At 41.9% G+C, this 17,067-nt stretch overlaps 1 protein-coding gene across 1 annotated transcript; it reads right to left on the reverse strand.

The window, feature by feature from the left end:
• Positions 1-5,003: 5,003 nt before the first annotated feature.
• Positions 5,004-15,104, reverse strand: POLR2M (RNA polymerase II subunit M). The gene is made up of 4 exons (XM_066276061.1): positions 14,858-15,104; positions 11,763-12,416; positions 9,088-9,292; positions 5,004-6,221 (listed from the first exon to the last, which is right to left on the reverse strand). Exons 1-4 carry the CDS (start codon positions 14,968-14,970, stop codon positions 6,075-6,077), a joined length of 1,119 nt encoding a protein of 372 aa, XP_066132158.1. The 5' UTR covers positions 14,971-15,104; the 3' UTR covers positions 5,004-6,074.
• Between the last annotated feature and the right edge of the window lie 1,963 nt (positions 15,105-17,067).

Genomic DNA, 17,067 nt, shown 5'->3' on the forward strand with positions numbered 1-17,067 from the left:
ATTGTTCTCAGTTAATTTTAACACTAAATTAAAAGTTTCATATGGTGGTGATTTTAGAACATTTTACCTCATATACCAAAAGGTGCCTCTTAAACTACTTCCAGTCATAATTGTTTCCATCGTTACAATAAGGTTTTCATAGAGAATCTCTTTTAGATCTCAGAGTTCTCTAAAGACCACACTTTGAAATTCTGTTCTCTCAAAACATACCCCATACGTTAGATAAGGGGTCACTGACCTCATCTTATGGACGTAATAGTCATGAGAGTACATAAATTCCCACTGGATTCAAAGGCAATAGTGGTATTTAAATACTAAATCTAATAATCTAATACTATTCCAGCGGCTTACCCTCTTTTTCGCCTTTTTTTTTTAATTCCAAGTTTTCTAAAATCATCTGGGAAGTAATAGATCATATTTAATTGTTCAGGCACTTATGCTGTGCTTTCGGAATTGCTTCTGATTTGTGGTCTGGCTCGAGTTAAGTATTATCCAACACTGGGTTTATTTCATCGGCCCTATATCAAAGCTTCCTCACTTTAGCCAGAAATGGAAATAATGGCTTTAAGTTTCTCCTCCCTGTCAAGGAGCTAGTTAATAATGCAATTTGCCATAGTTTTTAGATGATTTTGTATGCTCTCTATAAAAGCTGGATATATAATCCTTTTATTTATTTATTTAAGCACAGGCACTCTCAACTTTTCCTGTACAGAGACAGAATCTTTTCTTCCCTAACTTTAGTTTCTTTTAGTTTTCCAAACTCATGATGCCTGCAAAGGCTAAACTGCCAGATTTTACCTAGTCCTCCAATACCCGATGTCACTTTTCCTGGCATCTCTTCTCCAAAAAGCTTTTTGCAACCCACCACCAAGTGAGAAAAGAGTGAAGATACCAGCGATGGCCAAACGGTCTAACAGTTCTAAGATGATTAAAAACAAAACATTCCAAATGCAAAACGTATCAGAAAACCTCTTTTGTAGTATAAATCATAAAGACATGACAAACGCCCAGTGAGTAATCTGAGCTCTTGCCTAGCGTCAGCACTTTTAAAGCCCAAATGCAACCTTGATTTGTGGTATTCGTGTGCAAGGCCATGCAATCTGGTGCCCAGAGATCTTGAGTGCCGATTCTTGGCTCCCTCTGAGGGACCTTGAACAAATCACCTCAACATCCCAATTGCAGGAAATGGAGATAATTCCACAAACTATTTACCTTCTACCTTGACTCACAGGTTCTGGATGCCCAGAGAATGTGATGTGGATTAGAGACAGGGTCTATGGAAATGAAAAAGTATTACCTATAGATCACTATTACGTATGAGATTAATCCTCGTAACAGAATTCCACAGTTCAGGTTAAGTCCCAAACTTGAGTACTTAACATTCTTCTCTTAAACTAATCACTCAAAAAATGAAAGTTAAGAGTTCATGACTGCAGATTCAATCCATTTTTCCTATTTTAAACCTATATTTGACATTTAAAAAATTCTTCCTTACTTGCTAATACTTCTCAATCAAAACTACACAATACACACACTAAAACAATGTTCTGATTTTCTATTTCATTTGTGTACACTAAAAATAGTCATTCTTGTTGAAATAAGTGTACTTAAGTTTATAAATGGCAAGGTTCCAAATCTTGTTTCAAAATACAGAATCTTAGGAATAAAAAGTAAATTAATGACAGAATACAGAACATATTTTTAAAAATAAATGGAGATTTGCACTACCAAGGGTATTTTCTTTTTGGTGGAATATGGCAGGATGATTCTAAATTTATATGCAGATACAACGGGCCAAAGATATCCAATCTACTCTTGAAAAATAGGATAAGATTTACTCCAGCCTTAGCATAAAGCTACCATAAATAACATGGTGTGTTAATGGAATTAAAGAGCAAACCCAGAAAGTAACAGACATATACAAATGCTTGATATGCGGAAGAGGGCACTGCAGTGCCAGGGCAGCGGCTGTGCAGGAGGGTCTGTCCTCAGTCAAACAATTTCCAAATATAACCAAAGACATAATAGAAAAGGCAAAATTATAAAACATTTTTTGTCTAAAAAGATTTTATATTATCATAATTTAAAATTTCTGGTCATCAAAAACAAAAACAAAACAAAACAAAAAAAATAATCCAGAGAGGGTAAGGATATTTACAAAAAATATAACCAAATAATGATTAGTGTCAAGAATACATTCTACAAATCAATGAGAAAGACGGCTCACACATAACAGAAAGATGGAGGAAAGACTTAAATAGGCACTTTTTAAAAGAAATCCCATGGCCAAGAAACATATGAAGATGCTCTATGACATTCCCAATTAGGGAAAAGCAAGATAAAACCAGAATAAATGTCTACTATAAAAACATCACATTGGCTAAAACTAAAATCTGGCAATAATATCAAGTGTTGATGAACTAGAACTTTCATACATGGTGGATAGGGGTTGGTGGGAATATTCAGTATTAAAGATATGCACACCTTATATTTCAACTCCTACAGAACTTTATGTGCACAGATGCTCACTGTAGCATGCTTGTAACAGCCAAAAACTGAAAATATCAGGTGACTACCACAGTAGAACAAAGTGGAATTAACAAATAACACATCAAATAGCACTGAAATGAATAAACCGCACCTACACATGACTTGAATTTTATAAGCAATGTTAAGTGAAAGACAACAGATACAACATACACTATAATTACACTTTTATAAGTCAAAAGTGAACAACAAACAAACCACATTATTACATATATACCAGTAAACCATTTTTTTAAAAGGAGTTATTACTGTAAAAGCAGGATAGTAGTTACCTCTGGGGGGGTGGGGGGGGGGGAGACACACAGGAAGTTCCTGGAGAACTGGCAGTAGCTTTTTTGTATCTGGTTTGTGATTACACAGCTGTTTGCTTTCTCCATTCAACAGCACACCTGTTTTATGTACTTTTATGTAGGTTATATTTCATAACATTTAAATGAGGGAGGAATTGTACTACTAATTATTAATGCTAACTAAAGCCATAATTATTAAAAAGTGTGGGGAAAACTAGAAGGCCCTCAAATAGGGCCAAGACACAAAAGACACATAGGAACATTTATGATAGCATTACAAATCAGTGGGGAAATAGTGGGTTATAACACCAAACCGAATGACCAACTACTGGCAAAAATTAAAGTTAAATTTCACCTCATACAATATCCCCAAATAATTTTAAATTAAAGAGAAAGTGAAATTTTTAAAAAGTACTAGAGCCCTGGCCAGTTGGCTCAGTGGTAGAGCATTGGCCTGGCACGTGGAAGTCCTGGGTTCAATTTCCAACCGGCATACAGAAGCGACCATCTGCTTCTCCACCGCCCCTACCCATGTCTCTCTCTCTTCCCCTCCCACAGCCATGACTCAAATGGTTCCAGCAAAGCTGGGTCAGGCCCAGAGGATGGCTCCATGGACTCACCTCAGGCGCTGGAATAGCTCAGTTGCCAAGCAATAGAACAGCAGCCCAGACAGGCAGAGCATTGCCTGGTAGTGGGCTTACCAGGTAGATCCTAGGTGGGGTGCACGTGGGAGTCTGTCTCTGCCTCCCTACCTCTCACTTAATAAAAAAAAAAAAAAATGAAAGTAAAAAGTACCAGAAGAAAATAAGGATAAATATGTATCCATCTTTGGGGTAGGGAAGGCATGCTTAAGCACACCTGTAAAGGTAGAATCCTGAAGAAAACTTCTACACTGAAACACCATGAACTGTAGTATAAGGCAAATAACACACTAAATAACAACAAAAGATGGGCATCTTAATTCATAAAGAACTTATAATCCAGTAAAAATCACAAACTCTCCCAAGATTATAGTAAAGATATAAATACACAATGTCCCCCAAAAATGTATATAAGCCATCAATAAACATGAAAACATACTCAACCTTCATTAAATAATCAAAGAAACACAAATTTTAAAGGTAATCCTTTTCTGCAACTATTCAATTTGCAAAGATTTTAAATAGCAATTTTCAGTTCTAGGACTGATACTTAGCTAGTGGGAATGTAAAAGGATACATCTTTGTGATGAATGGTATGTATAAAGATTCTCAAAACTTACCTTCATCCAGCAATTTCACTTCTAGAAAAGAATCTTCTGTAAATTAGTCATTTTGGTACAGATGTGATTCTTTTACAATGTTATCACATTGTTGTTTCATTATAATTATCAAATTGTTAAGTAAGTTGATTTTTTTTAATTTTTTTTTTTTTAGAGAGAGGAGATACAGAGAGAGGAAAGAGATAGAAAGAACAGAGGGAGGAGCAGGAAGCATCAACTCCCATATGTGCCTTGACCAGGCAAGCCTGGGGTTTCGAACCGGCGACCTCAGCATTCCAGGTCGACACTTTTACCCACTGCGCAACCACAGGTCAGGCTAAGTAAGTTGATTTTAAAAATTACGGTACATCCACTCATAAAATATCCTGCAACTATCTAAAATGCCAAAATTTTAACACAGAAAAATGTGTATATAGAGCAGACTGAGTTAATGTACGTTATGATTGCACTATTGAAAATATATATGTATAGCTATACACAGAAAAAAATACGTAAAAGTCCATATACCCAAATGTTCATAGCTCTCTGGGTAGTAGAATTACAGGGATTGTGTGATATGCATGTGAACCCTTCTACATTATCCAACATTCCAGAAATAACATGCATTATTTCATTCTATAACAAAAGAATATCAAATAATTTTATGTTGTAATTTATCATTAGTTTTAAAAACTAAAAATAATGAAAGTGCTGGCTCAGTAGTTGTACACTTGCTTTTCTGGGGTGCTGGGGAGATGGAGAGCGCCAGCTGCACCCCGAAGTGCACAATCGGGAACTGGGCCTTCCTCTCGCAGGCACATCTGACCTAAATGTATTTTCCATCAAATTACATACAGGAAGTCTCTTTTAAAGTTAAGTTAAATTTAACTAAGTACCAGTAAAACATCACCATTAACATTCCAAAGTTTCTCTAATTAAAATTTTATTCTTGCTTTCAACACTGATTAAAGGTTCCAACATGTTAAGGAAATCATTGATGTGTTAATTTCTCGGGAGACAAACATATAATCCTTTAAGGTTACATAAACATGTATATATAAATTGAGGTTTCTTCAGCCTATGTATGCTTCTTTGGGGAAAAAATATTGCATTAACAATAATTCAATTGTAGCATTAAAAAAAACATTGGTTCTCTTATCAAACTGAACCTATCATCTGCTAAGAGTGATGAACTCAAGTCAGGGGAAGCATAAGAACAGCTACTCCCTTCACATTCATCAGTCATCTTAGACTTTCCTGTATTTCATGTTACTCTGGGCAATCTTGGTCATTTAGAAAGACTATTCACCCTCCAGCATCCACTAAAAATATGTAGTCATACACAATTTTCTACTGAGCAGGATGGCACCCCAACCCCCGCGTTGTTCAAGGGTCAACTGTACTCCTTATTTGTAATCAGAAGAAAGATAACATTCTTCCAAGGGAAGACAGGAGGAAACAAACATTTAAGCATTTTTCTATGCACGTCTTCCCAGGTATTTCACATCCAATACCTCAATAACCCCATGCAAACATGCATAAAATTCTTTAGACTGATCATTAAAAAGAGGGCTGTATCTTCCTGATTTATTTTAGGTGAGGCCTGGGACAACTAAATATTCTACTGAAAGACATGTAATAAATGCTACTTGATAGAGGTTAAGAAGAAGGAAAAAAAGCAGTTACCTGCTTTCATTTGGCTTAAAGAAAAAAAAATGTGCTCTACAATATACTAAAATATCAGATAACACACAACATACTGAAAAACTTGAACATAATGTGGTTAAACACAATATTCAAATATTAAACTTTTCAAGCACATGAGAGTTATCTTCTGAAAGATCAAGTTCGGCTATTCTTATAGCTACCTTTGTGTAACTTAATAAGATTCTTTCCCTTAACGTCTGACACTGATCTTGATACTTGTTAGAAAGTCTGATGTAAGGTAATGACATCTCAACAGGCAGAGAGTCAGAAGAGTGTCCCGATGCCCGGCTTCAGGATTCATCATCAGAGGACTGGCCGTCATCTTCATCCCTTACTTCTCGGTATTTCCTTGAAGTCTCGCCTTCTGGATTATAGCTCTGCATTTTAATATTCAGTCTTTCAGCTAATTTTTGTGCTGCGAGCTTGGCCTGCAACTCCTTTAAAATAAAACATAAAGCAAAAAGTTAACTCACAGCTCTTCCCTACAATTTCCCAATGGGAAGGCATTTAAACAGAATCAGAAATGAAGGGACTTGTCACTTCACTTGCTGCCCTAGAGCAATACAATGAGACTGACAACTGCGCCCACCACAGATACAACACGACTGCTCTGAGAGCTACTAGCCTGCTAGGCTTGTAATTACAGACCTCCACAAATAAGCAGTGCATAAAATGTATCCCACCTCCACCTGAGAAACGGAGTCATCAGCTTAGCACTCTATCAGTTACAAACACAAATACATTTTTAAGTATGGGAACAGGCATGTGTATACAAATTCACAGAACTGAGCTACCAAATGTCAAGAATCACAATGCTGTGCTGACTCTCCCACCAACAATCATCTTTCCTAGATTAAATCACAGCTTCTAGGCTTATGAGTTACATTTCAATGCCACCATAAAAATTAAAAAATTAATATTGACTCTTATTGTCCAAATAAATTCCCATGGGAATTACTATGCAGGGAAAAGTCCAAGTCAATTCTAGACACTGGCGATGCGCTTACGTACGCCCAAGGGCACTGCCACTAATGGAAGGCAGTGACACTACTCATTTCTAGTTCAGCTCTTCACACTTCTCAAGCTTCCTCCCACACCCCTTGAACTTCTTTAGGTCTGTCCCCTCAGGACGTGAATATCCTGGAAAAGTAGGACTAACGTGGGAGCTATTACTACTACAACTACTCTGCCAAGAAAGTCAGCTCCAAACTGAAGGGTGTAATTCAACCAATGTCTCAGGACAGGCATTTATAAGACCATATAGACCAGTGGTAGTCAACCTGGTCCCTACCACCCACTAGTGGGAATTCCAGCTTTCACGGTAGGCGGTAGCGGAGCAACCAAAGTATAAATAAAAAGATAGATATAACTATAAGTTATTTTATAAAGATTTATTCTGCCGAACTTAGTGAAAATCTGACATCAAGTATTTGGTAATTATTATTAATATGCTTTAACTTGCTGTAACTCTGCTTTATAAATTTTATAAAGTTACTTCCCTACTTTATAAATCACCATTACTATGGAACCGGTGGGTGGTTAGAAAATTTTACTACTAACAGAGATACAAAAGTGGGCGGTAGGTATAAAAAGGTTGACTATCCCTGATATAGACCATTTAAAAAACAATTTCTTCGGCCCTGGCCGGTTGGCTCAGCGGTAGAGCATCGGCCTGGCGTGCGGGGGACCCGGGTTCGATTCCCGGCCAGGGCACATAGGAGAAGCGCCCATTTGCTTCTCCACCCCCCTCCCCTCCTTCCTCTCTGTCTCTCTCTTCCCCTCCCGCAGCCAAGGCTCCATTGGAGCAAAGATGGCCAGGGCACTGGGGATGGCTCCTTGGCCTCTGCCCCAGGCGCTAGAGTGGCTCTGGTCTCGGCAGAGCGACGCCCCCTGGTGGGCAGAGCATCGCCCCTGGTGGGCGTGCCAGGTGGATCCCAGTCGGGCGAATGCGGGAGTCTGACTGTCTCTCCCCGTTTCCAGCTTCAGAAAAATAAAAAAAAAATAAAAAATAAAAAAATAAAAAACAATTTCTTCATGCTATAGTTATAAATAGACAATGATTTTAATGCACTAAGAGGAAGAAAAATGGCTTTAAAAAGAAGTGCCTTAAAAAATGCCAATCCAGCCTAACCAGACGGTGGTGCAGTGGAAAGAGCGTCGGACTGGGATGCGGAGGACCCAGGTTCGAGACCCTGAGGTCGCCAGCTTGAGCGTGGGCTCATCTGGCTTAAGCAAAAAAAAGCTCACCAGCTTGGACCCAAAGTCGCTGGCTCCAACAAGGGGCTACTCGGTCTGCTGAAGGCCCACGGTCAAGGCACATATGAGAAAGCAATCAATGAACAACTAAGGTGTTGCAACGCGCAATGAAAAACTAATGATTGATGCTTCTCATCTCTCTCCATTCCTGTCTGTCTGTCCCTGTCTATCCCTCTCTCTGATTCACTGTCTCTGTAAAAAAAAAATAAATAAAGCCAATCCATGTCAACTCAAAAATTATGAAAATTTTTTTTATGAAAATCCAAGGCAGAACAGCAGCCTGGTTTTGTATTAACTGGTGCACAATGCCTGATTAAAATCTAACTAAGCAGTATTAGCAATTTAGGCTGCTGTTTTCCTGGAGGCTCAAATTATTACTAAGTATATCGAAGCCTTTCTTTTCTCACTATGGTTCTTACACGAATTTTCTCCTATCTCATTTCTATACACAAATTGTCAATATACATATACGTTTCGAGTTCTACTCAGAACATAAAAATCTTTGAAGACAGACACACTCTTGATTAAGGCACTACAGGTAGGAGATTCCTCCACAAGGGCCTCCAGATTCGGCTTTTAAGCTTAGTGTCCAATTGTGTGTTGGCGACACACCGTTCCCCACCCCTTATATGCTCTCCCTGTATTGCAAGAGATGAAAGACGGACCTCACGTTCCTGATTCTCTCTGCTGGGTTCTCAGTTCGAGTCCACCACTAAGAAGCTCTTGCATGGGTTTTACAAGGCAGAAGACACGAGAAATGACACCACTGCTACCCTAACAGTATGGGCTTTCAGGGCCTCCTCACATTTCCTGGCAATTACCAGATCAACATTGTAGGTAGCTGTGGTCACTTCCAGCTGCTTCTGCAGTTCTAGCAACTTCAAGATTGAAAACTAGAAGCACATCTCCGAAAGCTAATGGCATTGCCTGACCACATCTCTAGCAATGAATCCCTACTGTAAAATCCCCTGACCTATCTGAAGTAAATCTGATTTATATAGGAAGCATCCAACATACAGACAGGGAACAATTAATACTCTTAAGTACCTCGTAACTCTGTTTCTGCTGCTGCTGAAGTGCCAGAGATTCTTCTATGGAGAGCAGCTGTGTAGGCATGTGGTGAAGTGGGAGAAGCCGAGCCGCTGTGATGTCATCAAGGTGCTGCTTGTCCCTGCGCCGCCTCTCCTCCGAGGAAACAGGAGGCCCTCTTGTTTGCTGATGTCTATATGAACCATTCGGTCGCGAAGGTAACCTAGAGGAAAAATTGTTATGCCATCTTTCTACAGACATACATTTATAACACTGGCACACACAAAAGTGGCCTTCAACCTTAGCTCTTTACCCTTCCTTATCTCTGCAAACCTTATACTTGAACTGAAGCTACCTTTTCATTTTTTTCATTCAAAAAACATTTGCAAAGGGGCTTACCATCCATTAACGGAAAATAACTATTTCAATGCAATTCAGGGCATGGCAAAAGTAGGTTTACAGTTGAGTATGTGAGTTTATTACTTATTAATTATTGTATTATTTGCCATATGAACTATAAACCTACTTTTGCCCCACTCCGTATAATACCACAGGTACCATGATTTACATCTATGCATGGTACATGGGAACATGAAGGAAATGGCCAGTTCTGAGGGCAACAGGGAGGCTGTCAGAGGAGTCCTGGAATAAGTGCTCGCCGTGTACACAAGGGGAGGGACCCCAGAACAGAGAATGAGGCACAGCACACAGGAGGTACACAAGGGAGAGGACAGAAAAGGCAGCCAGAGAAGCCTGGGAAGTAGGCTGGGTCAAGACCACAGTGAAGAACTCTAGTCTGTGTTACAGGCTGCAATCTGCATTTTACAAATGTCACTCTGGCAGCAGTGGAGACGATGGGCTGGTGAAGACTTAAGTCTAGAGGCTAGAACAGACCATAGTTACAGCCCTCCCTTAGAAGAGAGGACGAAGATAAGAATGATTAGCTATAAAGATCAAGGAAATAAATTACATAGGTCATCATGGCTAGAAGATACGGAGATGAGAAAAAAGGAAGACACCTTGAGCTAAAAAAACGATGAAGTAACACTAACAACTTAGGGAATATGGGAGAAAGACAGCTGGGGAAGAATGAGTTCGATTCCGTATATGATTAATCTAAGATGCCATGACACCCACATTTCATTGGTAACCGGCAGTGTAAATCTGAAGTTCTAGAAAGACCTGCACCAGAGGGAGACAGGGGCAGCCTCCAGCATCAGGCAGGAGCTAGAACATGCAGAAGGCCAAGGGAAGAGCAGAACAGGAGCCAAAGGACATCTTACCCCACTTTCCAACCCCCAAACCACTGCTCATGCGCCCTCAATCCCCATCAGCCTGTGGCCTGCTGACCGCCAAGGCCCAGCCCTTCCTGGTCTGCTCTCCTGCACAGCTCTTTCCCCTTGACCCTTGGAAGCCCTCGCCACTATTTCCTTCCTCACCTCCCACTTCCAACTAAATGACCATAACACAAAAGTGGGATCAGCGCCGTTCCTGCTGCATTTACTGACTAGATAATGCTTCCTGTTTTCTGTCTGCCTAGTAGTGAGGAAAGATACCTCTTTGCATACAAGGATAGAGGTTAGTCAAAAATTATTTTACTTCTAACAAAAAAATATAACATAATCTGGGCTTCTAGATGAAAGTAAAATGTTTGGAGATTAAATTGGGGTAAGATTAAACTTTAAAGTCTCTATATAGCAGGCATCCCCAAACTGCGGCCCCCTGAGGCCATTTATCCAGCCCCCGCTGGACTTCCAGAAGGGGCACCTCTTTCATTGGTGGTCTATGAGAGGAGCACTGTATGTGGCAGCCCTCCAATGGTCTGAGGGACAGTGAACTGGCCCCCTGTGTAAAAAGTTTGGGGACCCCTGCTATATAGTAATAAAAAATGAGTTTAGGTATTTTTAACTAGGTGACTTCAGTTATTCAAAGATAGAGAGTAATGGTCCAACTTTGAATGTGGCAATGTCACATCCTGGTAAATCTAGGCTGGTACCAGTTAAAACTCCCTGACTTGAATGTTGTATTTGCATACAAGTAATACTCTTTTCTCTTCAAAAGCTTTCCTTTCTCTGGAGATCTCAGAAACAATCTATGACAAGGAACTCAGAGGCAGGGTTACTTTGCCCCTTCTGCCCCAATCTGTTTTCAGTTTTTTAGACCCCTTCCTTCCCCCTGAAGTTGTCACACACTTTAATGTTCTTCCAAGTGTGTACGCCTTGGGTCCTCATCCAGACCCTAAATGCCCAATGAGCAGATCTCTACTTCTGTGTCACCAGAGCACCCGCTGCTTACACCCAGCAAGCACACAACTATATGCTGAGAAAGTCTTTCAGCTCCTGCAATTGCTTCTTCCTGAGATGGCAGTCTAATCAGAGGAGGAGCCGTACACCAGAAAGATTCTGAGAAAAGTCATAATAAACAGTTTATTATGAAATGTTGGCTAAATATCCTGGAATTTAATACTCCATCTGTTATTTACAATCTTTTCAATTATTTTGCTAAAATATTAAAGTATTTTTCAACATTAATCCTCTGTCCAGCCAGGCCGGTTTCTCTGTTTCCACACATGCTCATTCCTGACTACAAGCAGTTCTCACACAAAGTCCACTGAACTTAAAGCTTTCTCTCATTTTTTTGAGTCTAACAAATAACTATGTTCCAATGACAGGTGCATTTCCAACAGTACTTACACATTGGTTTTAAATCTCCGCAGTGGGGGCCCTGGGTTTTTGGCTCGCAAGTCTAGCACTTCCATGTAATGAGGCTTCCTCTGTGTCTCACTACGAAGGCCTGTCAAGTTCTCAGTCATGTTTTCTTCTGGGTGGTGTTCACCTGGGCCTGCAATTGTGATCCTTTGTAATCTATCAATAAACAGGTCGTTGGAGCTGCTAGAATTATCCTCTGCTTGACCCATCACACGAGGCTGAAGGAGACGCTCACTAGCTTCGGGCTCTCTAGCTTCAGGTGAGAAAGGTGTGCTGGCTCCGCTGCTGGAAGCTGGGCACTTGTTCACCGTGTCCCCGACCTCGGGAGCCTCTTCATTGCTCTTGTGAGAACATACAAGTCCCTGTTGCTGTAAGGTTGTTTTAGGTGATGTGATGTTATCTACAGAAGAAAAGCCAGGAACTAGTGATGAAGTATCAAGTATCTGGCCAGAATTCTGGGTCTTGCCTGTGTTCGCATCAACCGCAATTGGTTCTCGCTTTAGCTGACAGTCTAAACTAACAGGATGATACAGTTCACTTTTTCCTCTAACTTCTTCACGTTCTGCAATGGCAGCTTTCAGTTTGGCAACAGAATCTATGATCTTTTTACCGTTGTCGGGCAATCTGCAAATGAATTTTCTGTAAAAGGGAAAAGAACATATCTACATTAGAGCTGAGTTTTTAAACTTGAGATAAAAAGACAAAGTTTTTCTCTTCAAAGAGAGAAAAACTTAACTTTAAGTTAAAAAATCTCACTTTCAACTGCCCTGACGCAGGAATGTAATTATCCAAAAACAAGGGGTTCCAAAGAATAATGAGTAAGCCTCATTTGTTTCGTCTAATTAGAATTTCAGCAAAGGAATTTTTGTTGTTGTTATTTTTCTGAAGTGAGAAGTGGGGAGGCAGAGAGACAGACTCCTGCATGCACCTGACCGGGATCCACCCGGCATGCCCACTAGGGGGTGATGCTCTCTGCCCATCTGGGGTATTGCTCCGTTGCAACCAGAGCCATTTCAGTTCCTGAGGTGGAAGCCATGGGCCATCCTCAGTGCCCAGGCCAACTTTGCTCCAATGGAGCCTTGGCTGCGGGAAGGGAAGAGAGAGATAGAGAGAAAGGAGAGGGGGAGAGGTGGAGAAGCAATTGGGCACTTCTCCTGTGTGTCCTGGCTGGGAATCGAACCCGGGACTTCCACAACCAGGCAGGTGCTCTACTGCTGAGCTAGCTGGCCAGGGCCAGCAAAAGTATTTTATGTATATAAAACTTATATAAGACATTCCCCAAATCCAGTTTTTAAAATATGATCTCCAAGAACTTCCTGGGGAAGGGTGGTAAATGGATCTGCAAGGCCAAAGTATTTTCATAATAATACTAAGACACTATTGGTCATTTTCACTCTCATTTTCTCACATGGGAACAGTGGAGTTTTCCAGAAGCCATAGGATATGTGATTATGGTTGCTCTGCTAACAAAATGTTTGAGCTTGTGTATTCTTGTGTTTTAAAGATTGCTCACTTGTAATTCCTAATACACCGAGAGATAGCAATAGCTACAACACATGAACAAGAGCTCTTTGGAATACTCAATAAGTCTCAAGAGTAGAAAGGGGTCCTGAGACCAAAAAGTTAACATATTTCCCCATGTATAAGACATACCCTTTCCCAAAAAATTTGGGGTCTGAAAACTGGGTGCATCTTATACAGTGGTTGTAGATTTTTTTTAACTTGCATTTTTCCACGCAGATGAGGAGTTGTGTGAATTTTATGATGAATAAAACTTGAGTTCAATAACTTTATGTAATACTTTTTTTTTTTCAAATTTCGGGCCCCCAAAATAAGATGTGTCTTACACATGGGGAAATACGGTGATTGGCTGCTATAGATTCAAAACCAATACTTGCTTGTGTCTATGAAGAAGCCAAATGATCATTTATCCTTTTTGCTGAGTGACACAGTTCCTTTGATTCACCTTGCCATACAATACAGGTGGAGGGAAGGTTACATCTCAGGCCCTGTATTCCTTCTGACACTACATTCATCCCCACAACTTCCACCATTACCATCCTCTGCAGTTAAGATTCCTACCTTTTCCTAGCCAGGCGCCTTCTCTCTCTCCAGTCTCATAGCCACTTCCCCAGCTTTTAATTAGATATAATTAACTGCCCCGTCAACTCAGCACGCCCCAACTAAAATCAACCTCGGATCTATTCCCCTCCATTTCCCTGCTTTTATTTATGGCGCTCCATATGGGCTACAAACCTCAGCCATCTCTGTCAACTACCTATTCATCTTACTTCAAGCCTGATGTAGTTTCCCCAACTCCACAACTACTTTTCTAGTTCACTTTCTTACACCCTCCTCGTTGGGCGCCCCTGAAAATACGTATCCTCCTCCTGTCTTCCGCCTCTTGCTTCTTCAAAGCACCCTGCCCCAAGCCCATGAAGGCTTCCTTTAAAAACCGCGTTCATGGCCCTGGCCCGGTGGCTCAGTGGGTAGAGCATGTCCAGCCAAGGAGAAATGGCTTTCGCCCCAGGTCAGGGAACCTGGGAGAAGCAACCAGTGCGTCTACAACTAAATGGGGCAATCAAGAGGAACAACCAGTTGATGTTTTTTTCTCCCTCGCATCAATGGAAAAATTAAATAAAAATAAATCACATTCATTATATCGTGCCCCTGCTAAGTAAGTCCTACAACTAAAAAAAAAAAAAAAAAAAGCAAACTTTCTCTGCCTAATAAACCACACTTTAGAACAGGTCCTAAAGATGATGGGGCAGGACTTGGGGGAGGGGGTTCGGGACCAGATCCTCCCTTCAGGGACCCCACACAGTGGCGAGGGACTAGAACCAGCCAGGAGCTAACGAAGAGCCGCCACGCGGCGCGGGTTCCGCACACGCGTCGACCCCGCCGGCGGCAGCGCCAGGCCAGGACGCGGTCGGCTCGCGGCTGCAGGCCGCGCGCTCGGCTGCGGGGCTGGGGCGCAGCTGACCGAGGCAAGGTCACCTTCCAGGGGCGGGAACGGGATTGGGGAAGGGCGAGGCGCGTCCCCAGGAGCCTGGCGGTGACTCGGCGGGACCCAAGCTTACTCGTTGCGCAAAAGTCTCGCCTGGCGCTTCAACATCTCCCGCAGCTCCGCCAAACTCCGCTGCCCCAAGTCCTCGGGAGCTGGGGGCTCGAAGCCGCGGGGCGGCGAGGACATTCTGCGGGGGCTGAGGCTGGCGAGGAGGCGGGCACTCGACTTCCTCGGCAGCCCCGGCTGCCAGAGCTGGATCCGCGGCAGGCGGAGACTCCGGGACTCGAGCGGGAGTAGCCATTTTTCCGGAAGGACAGATCTTTTTCGAGCCGAATCGAACTTTATTGAAACACCGGAAACAAACACGGACGGGTGAAGGGCGTCCCTGGAGGAGCGGGCAGGGGCGGAAGTTGCGGGTGACGTCACGCCCCGGCTGGCGCGCGCTCGCAGTTTGACGTTTTGTGCGGCAGGGCTTCTCTTGGCGATTCAAAAGTATTTAATTAGTGTCACCGTCACCCCCGACAGTAGCGACAGCCCCTGCCATTGTAGAGTTTACAGAGTGGTGGAGGGGGCAAACATGAGTCCAGAAATAATAAAACAATACAATGGTAAGATTGGTGTGAGCGCCAGGGAAGGTATCTGAGAAGTGAGATGTTAAGTCGGAACCGGGGTGATGAGTTAGCCATAGGTGAGTTGGGGGAGAGTGCTGGACAGGGATTGGGAGGCCCAGGGCCGTGGTCTGGTGCTCCCTTAGCCAAGTGGAATCCTCAAGAGTTAGAAGTTGGAAGGATCCTTCAAGACCCTCCGCGTTCAGGAATGGAACTCGACAGGCATTTGGAGCCAGACTTATATTCATTTGTGGCACTGTCTCAGGTATTGCAAGACATTTGGTGTTTGGCTTGAGAACCTCTCTAATGATTTCAGATTTTGCCTATAGAAAAACAAAGGCACAAAACCCAAAGTAAATATCCCCAGTGCACAAAATTAGTAACAGCACACTAGCTTTCAAACTCAAATGCCCAGCCACTCTTCTACAAGACCAAGTTGAAAAACCCCTTCATTCATGCAGATTTCCAAATGTTTTCAATTGTTGAAAGCTTGTTTTAAGACTGTTGAGAAGAGGAAGGCAGCGTAATAAACATCATACCCAGCTCTTACCCTTTCTTTATATACTGCTCACAAAAATTAGGGGATATTTCAAAACGAATATGAAGCTATAAAATATCCCATAATTTTTGGGAGCAGTGTACATAGTTCAGCTACCGGAGCTGTATCCCAAAGAATAGAAAGCATGCAGGAGTCATAATAAATATCAGTTGGGAAGTTTGCCCCCACAATTTCCAACACTGCTTCCCCCTTCTTTGATCCAGAAATTTAAGTTTTCTCAACCCTATGTAAGGTGCTACAATAAACAGCAATTCCTCCCTAATCAGACGGAAGCTGTAGATAAAATCTGAAACTACTCCAAGGGAGGACAGTTGAAGCCATTTCTGTGTCCTTCATTCTACTCCATTCTGATCAGATTAACTGATATATCAAAATTCTCCACATTGGCCCTGCTTTCAAGGACTTCAGTAACTTGCTGTAACCCTAGCTAAATAATAAATACTTGAGAAAACCCTTGATTACGGTAGTTGTCCCATGGCAAGCTAACCCCAAACCTCCCTCATCTTGTCCCCAGACTGCAGCTGAAGGCCTTTATTTCCCCCACAAAAGCAAACCTCTTCTGATCCCGGACCACAGGTGTCATCAATGCAAGGATGCCTTTCTGTCAGGCCCCAGAATTTAGTCCCCAGCTGTTTTCCTTTTATAAAAGGCTATCCTTTTCCCCTAGCCTAGTCCATTATAAATCTTAGCTCAAGTTTTATCTCCTCCCTAGATTATTTCACCGAAACTACTCTCTTTTGAGCACAACTAGAGTGCTTAGTTGAGTTAGAACTTCACTCTGTGAAGCATATTATGCTTCTCCAATTGTGTTATGCATGGTTTTTTCTTTATCCTTTCTAATAAAATTGTAGTCAGGGAATTTTGTAAGGGGGCGATGTTTGTACTTGTTATCTCCCCTAATGCATGTTGACTAACAATTTTTCTTTCTGCCTTTACCCCATATCACTCTTCCTCTTTTTTTTTAAGTGAGAGGATGAGAGACAGTGAGACAGACTCCCACATGCACCCCAACCTGGATCCACCCCACAACCCCCGTCTGGGGCTGATGCTCAATTCAGCTGAGCTATCCTCAGTGCCTGAGGCCAGTCCTGGAACCAATCAAGCCACTGGCTGTGG

The sequence above is a fragment of the Saccopteryx bilineata genome, chromosome 4, assembly GCF_036850765.1.
Source record: "Saccopteryx bilineata isolate mSacBil1 chromosome 4, mSacBil1_pri_phased_curated, whole genome shotgun sequence".
In the NCBI taxonomy this organism is placed as follows: Eukaryota; Metazoa; Chordata; class Mammalia; order Chiroptera; family Emballonuridae; genus Saccopteryx; species Saccopteryx bilineata.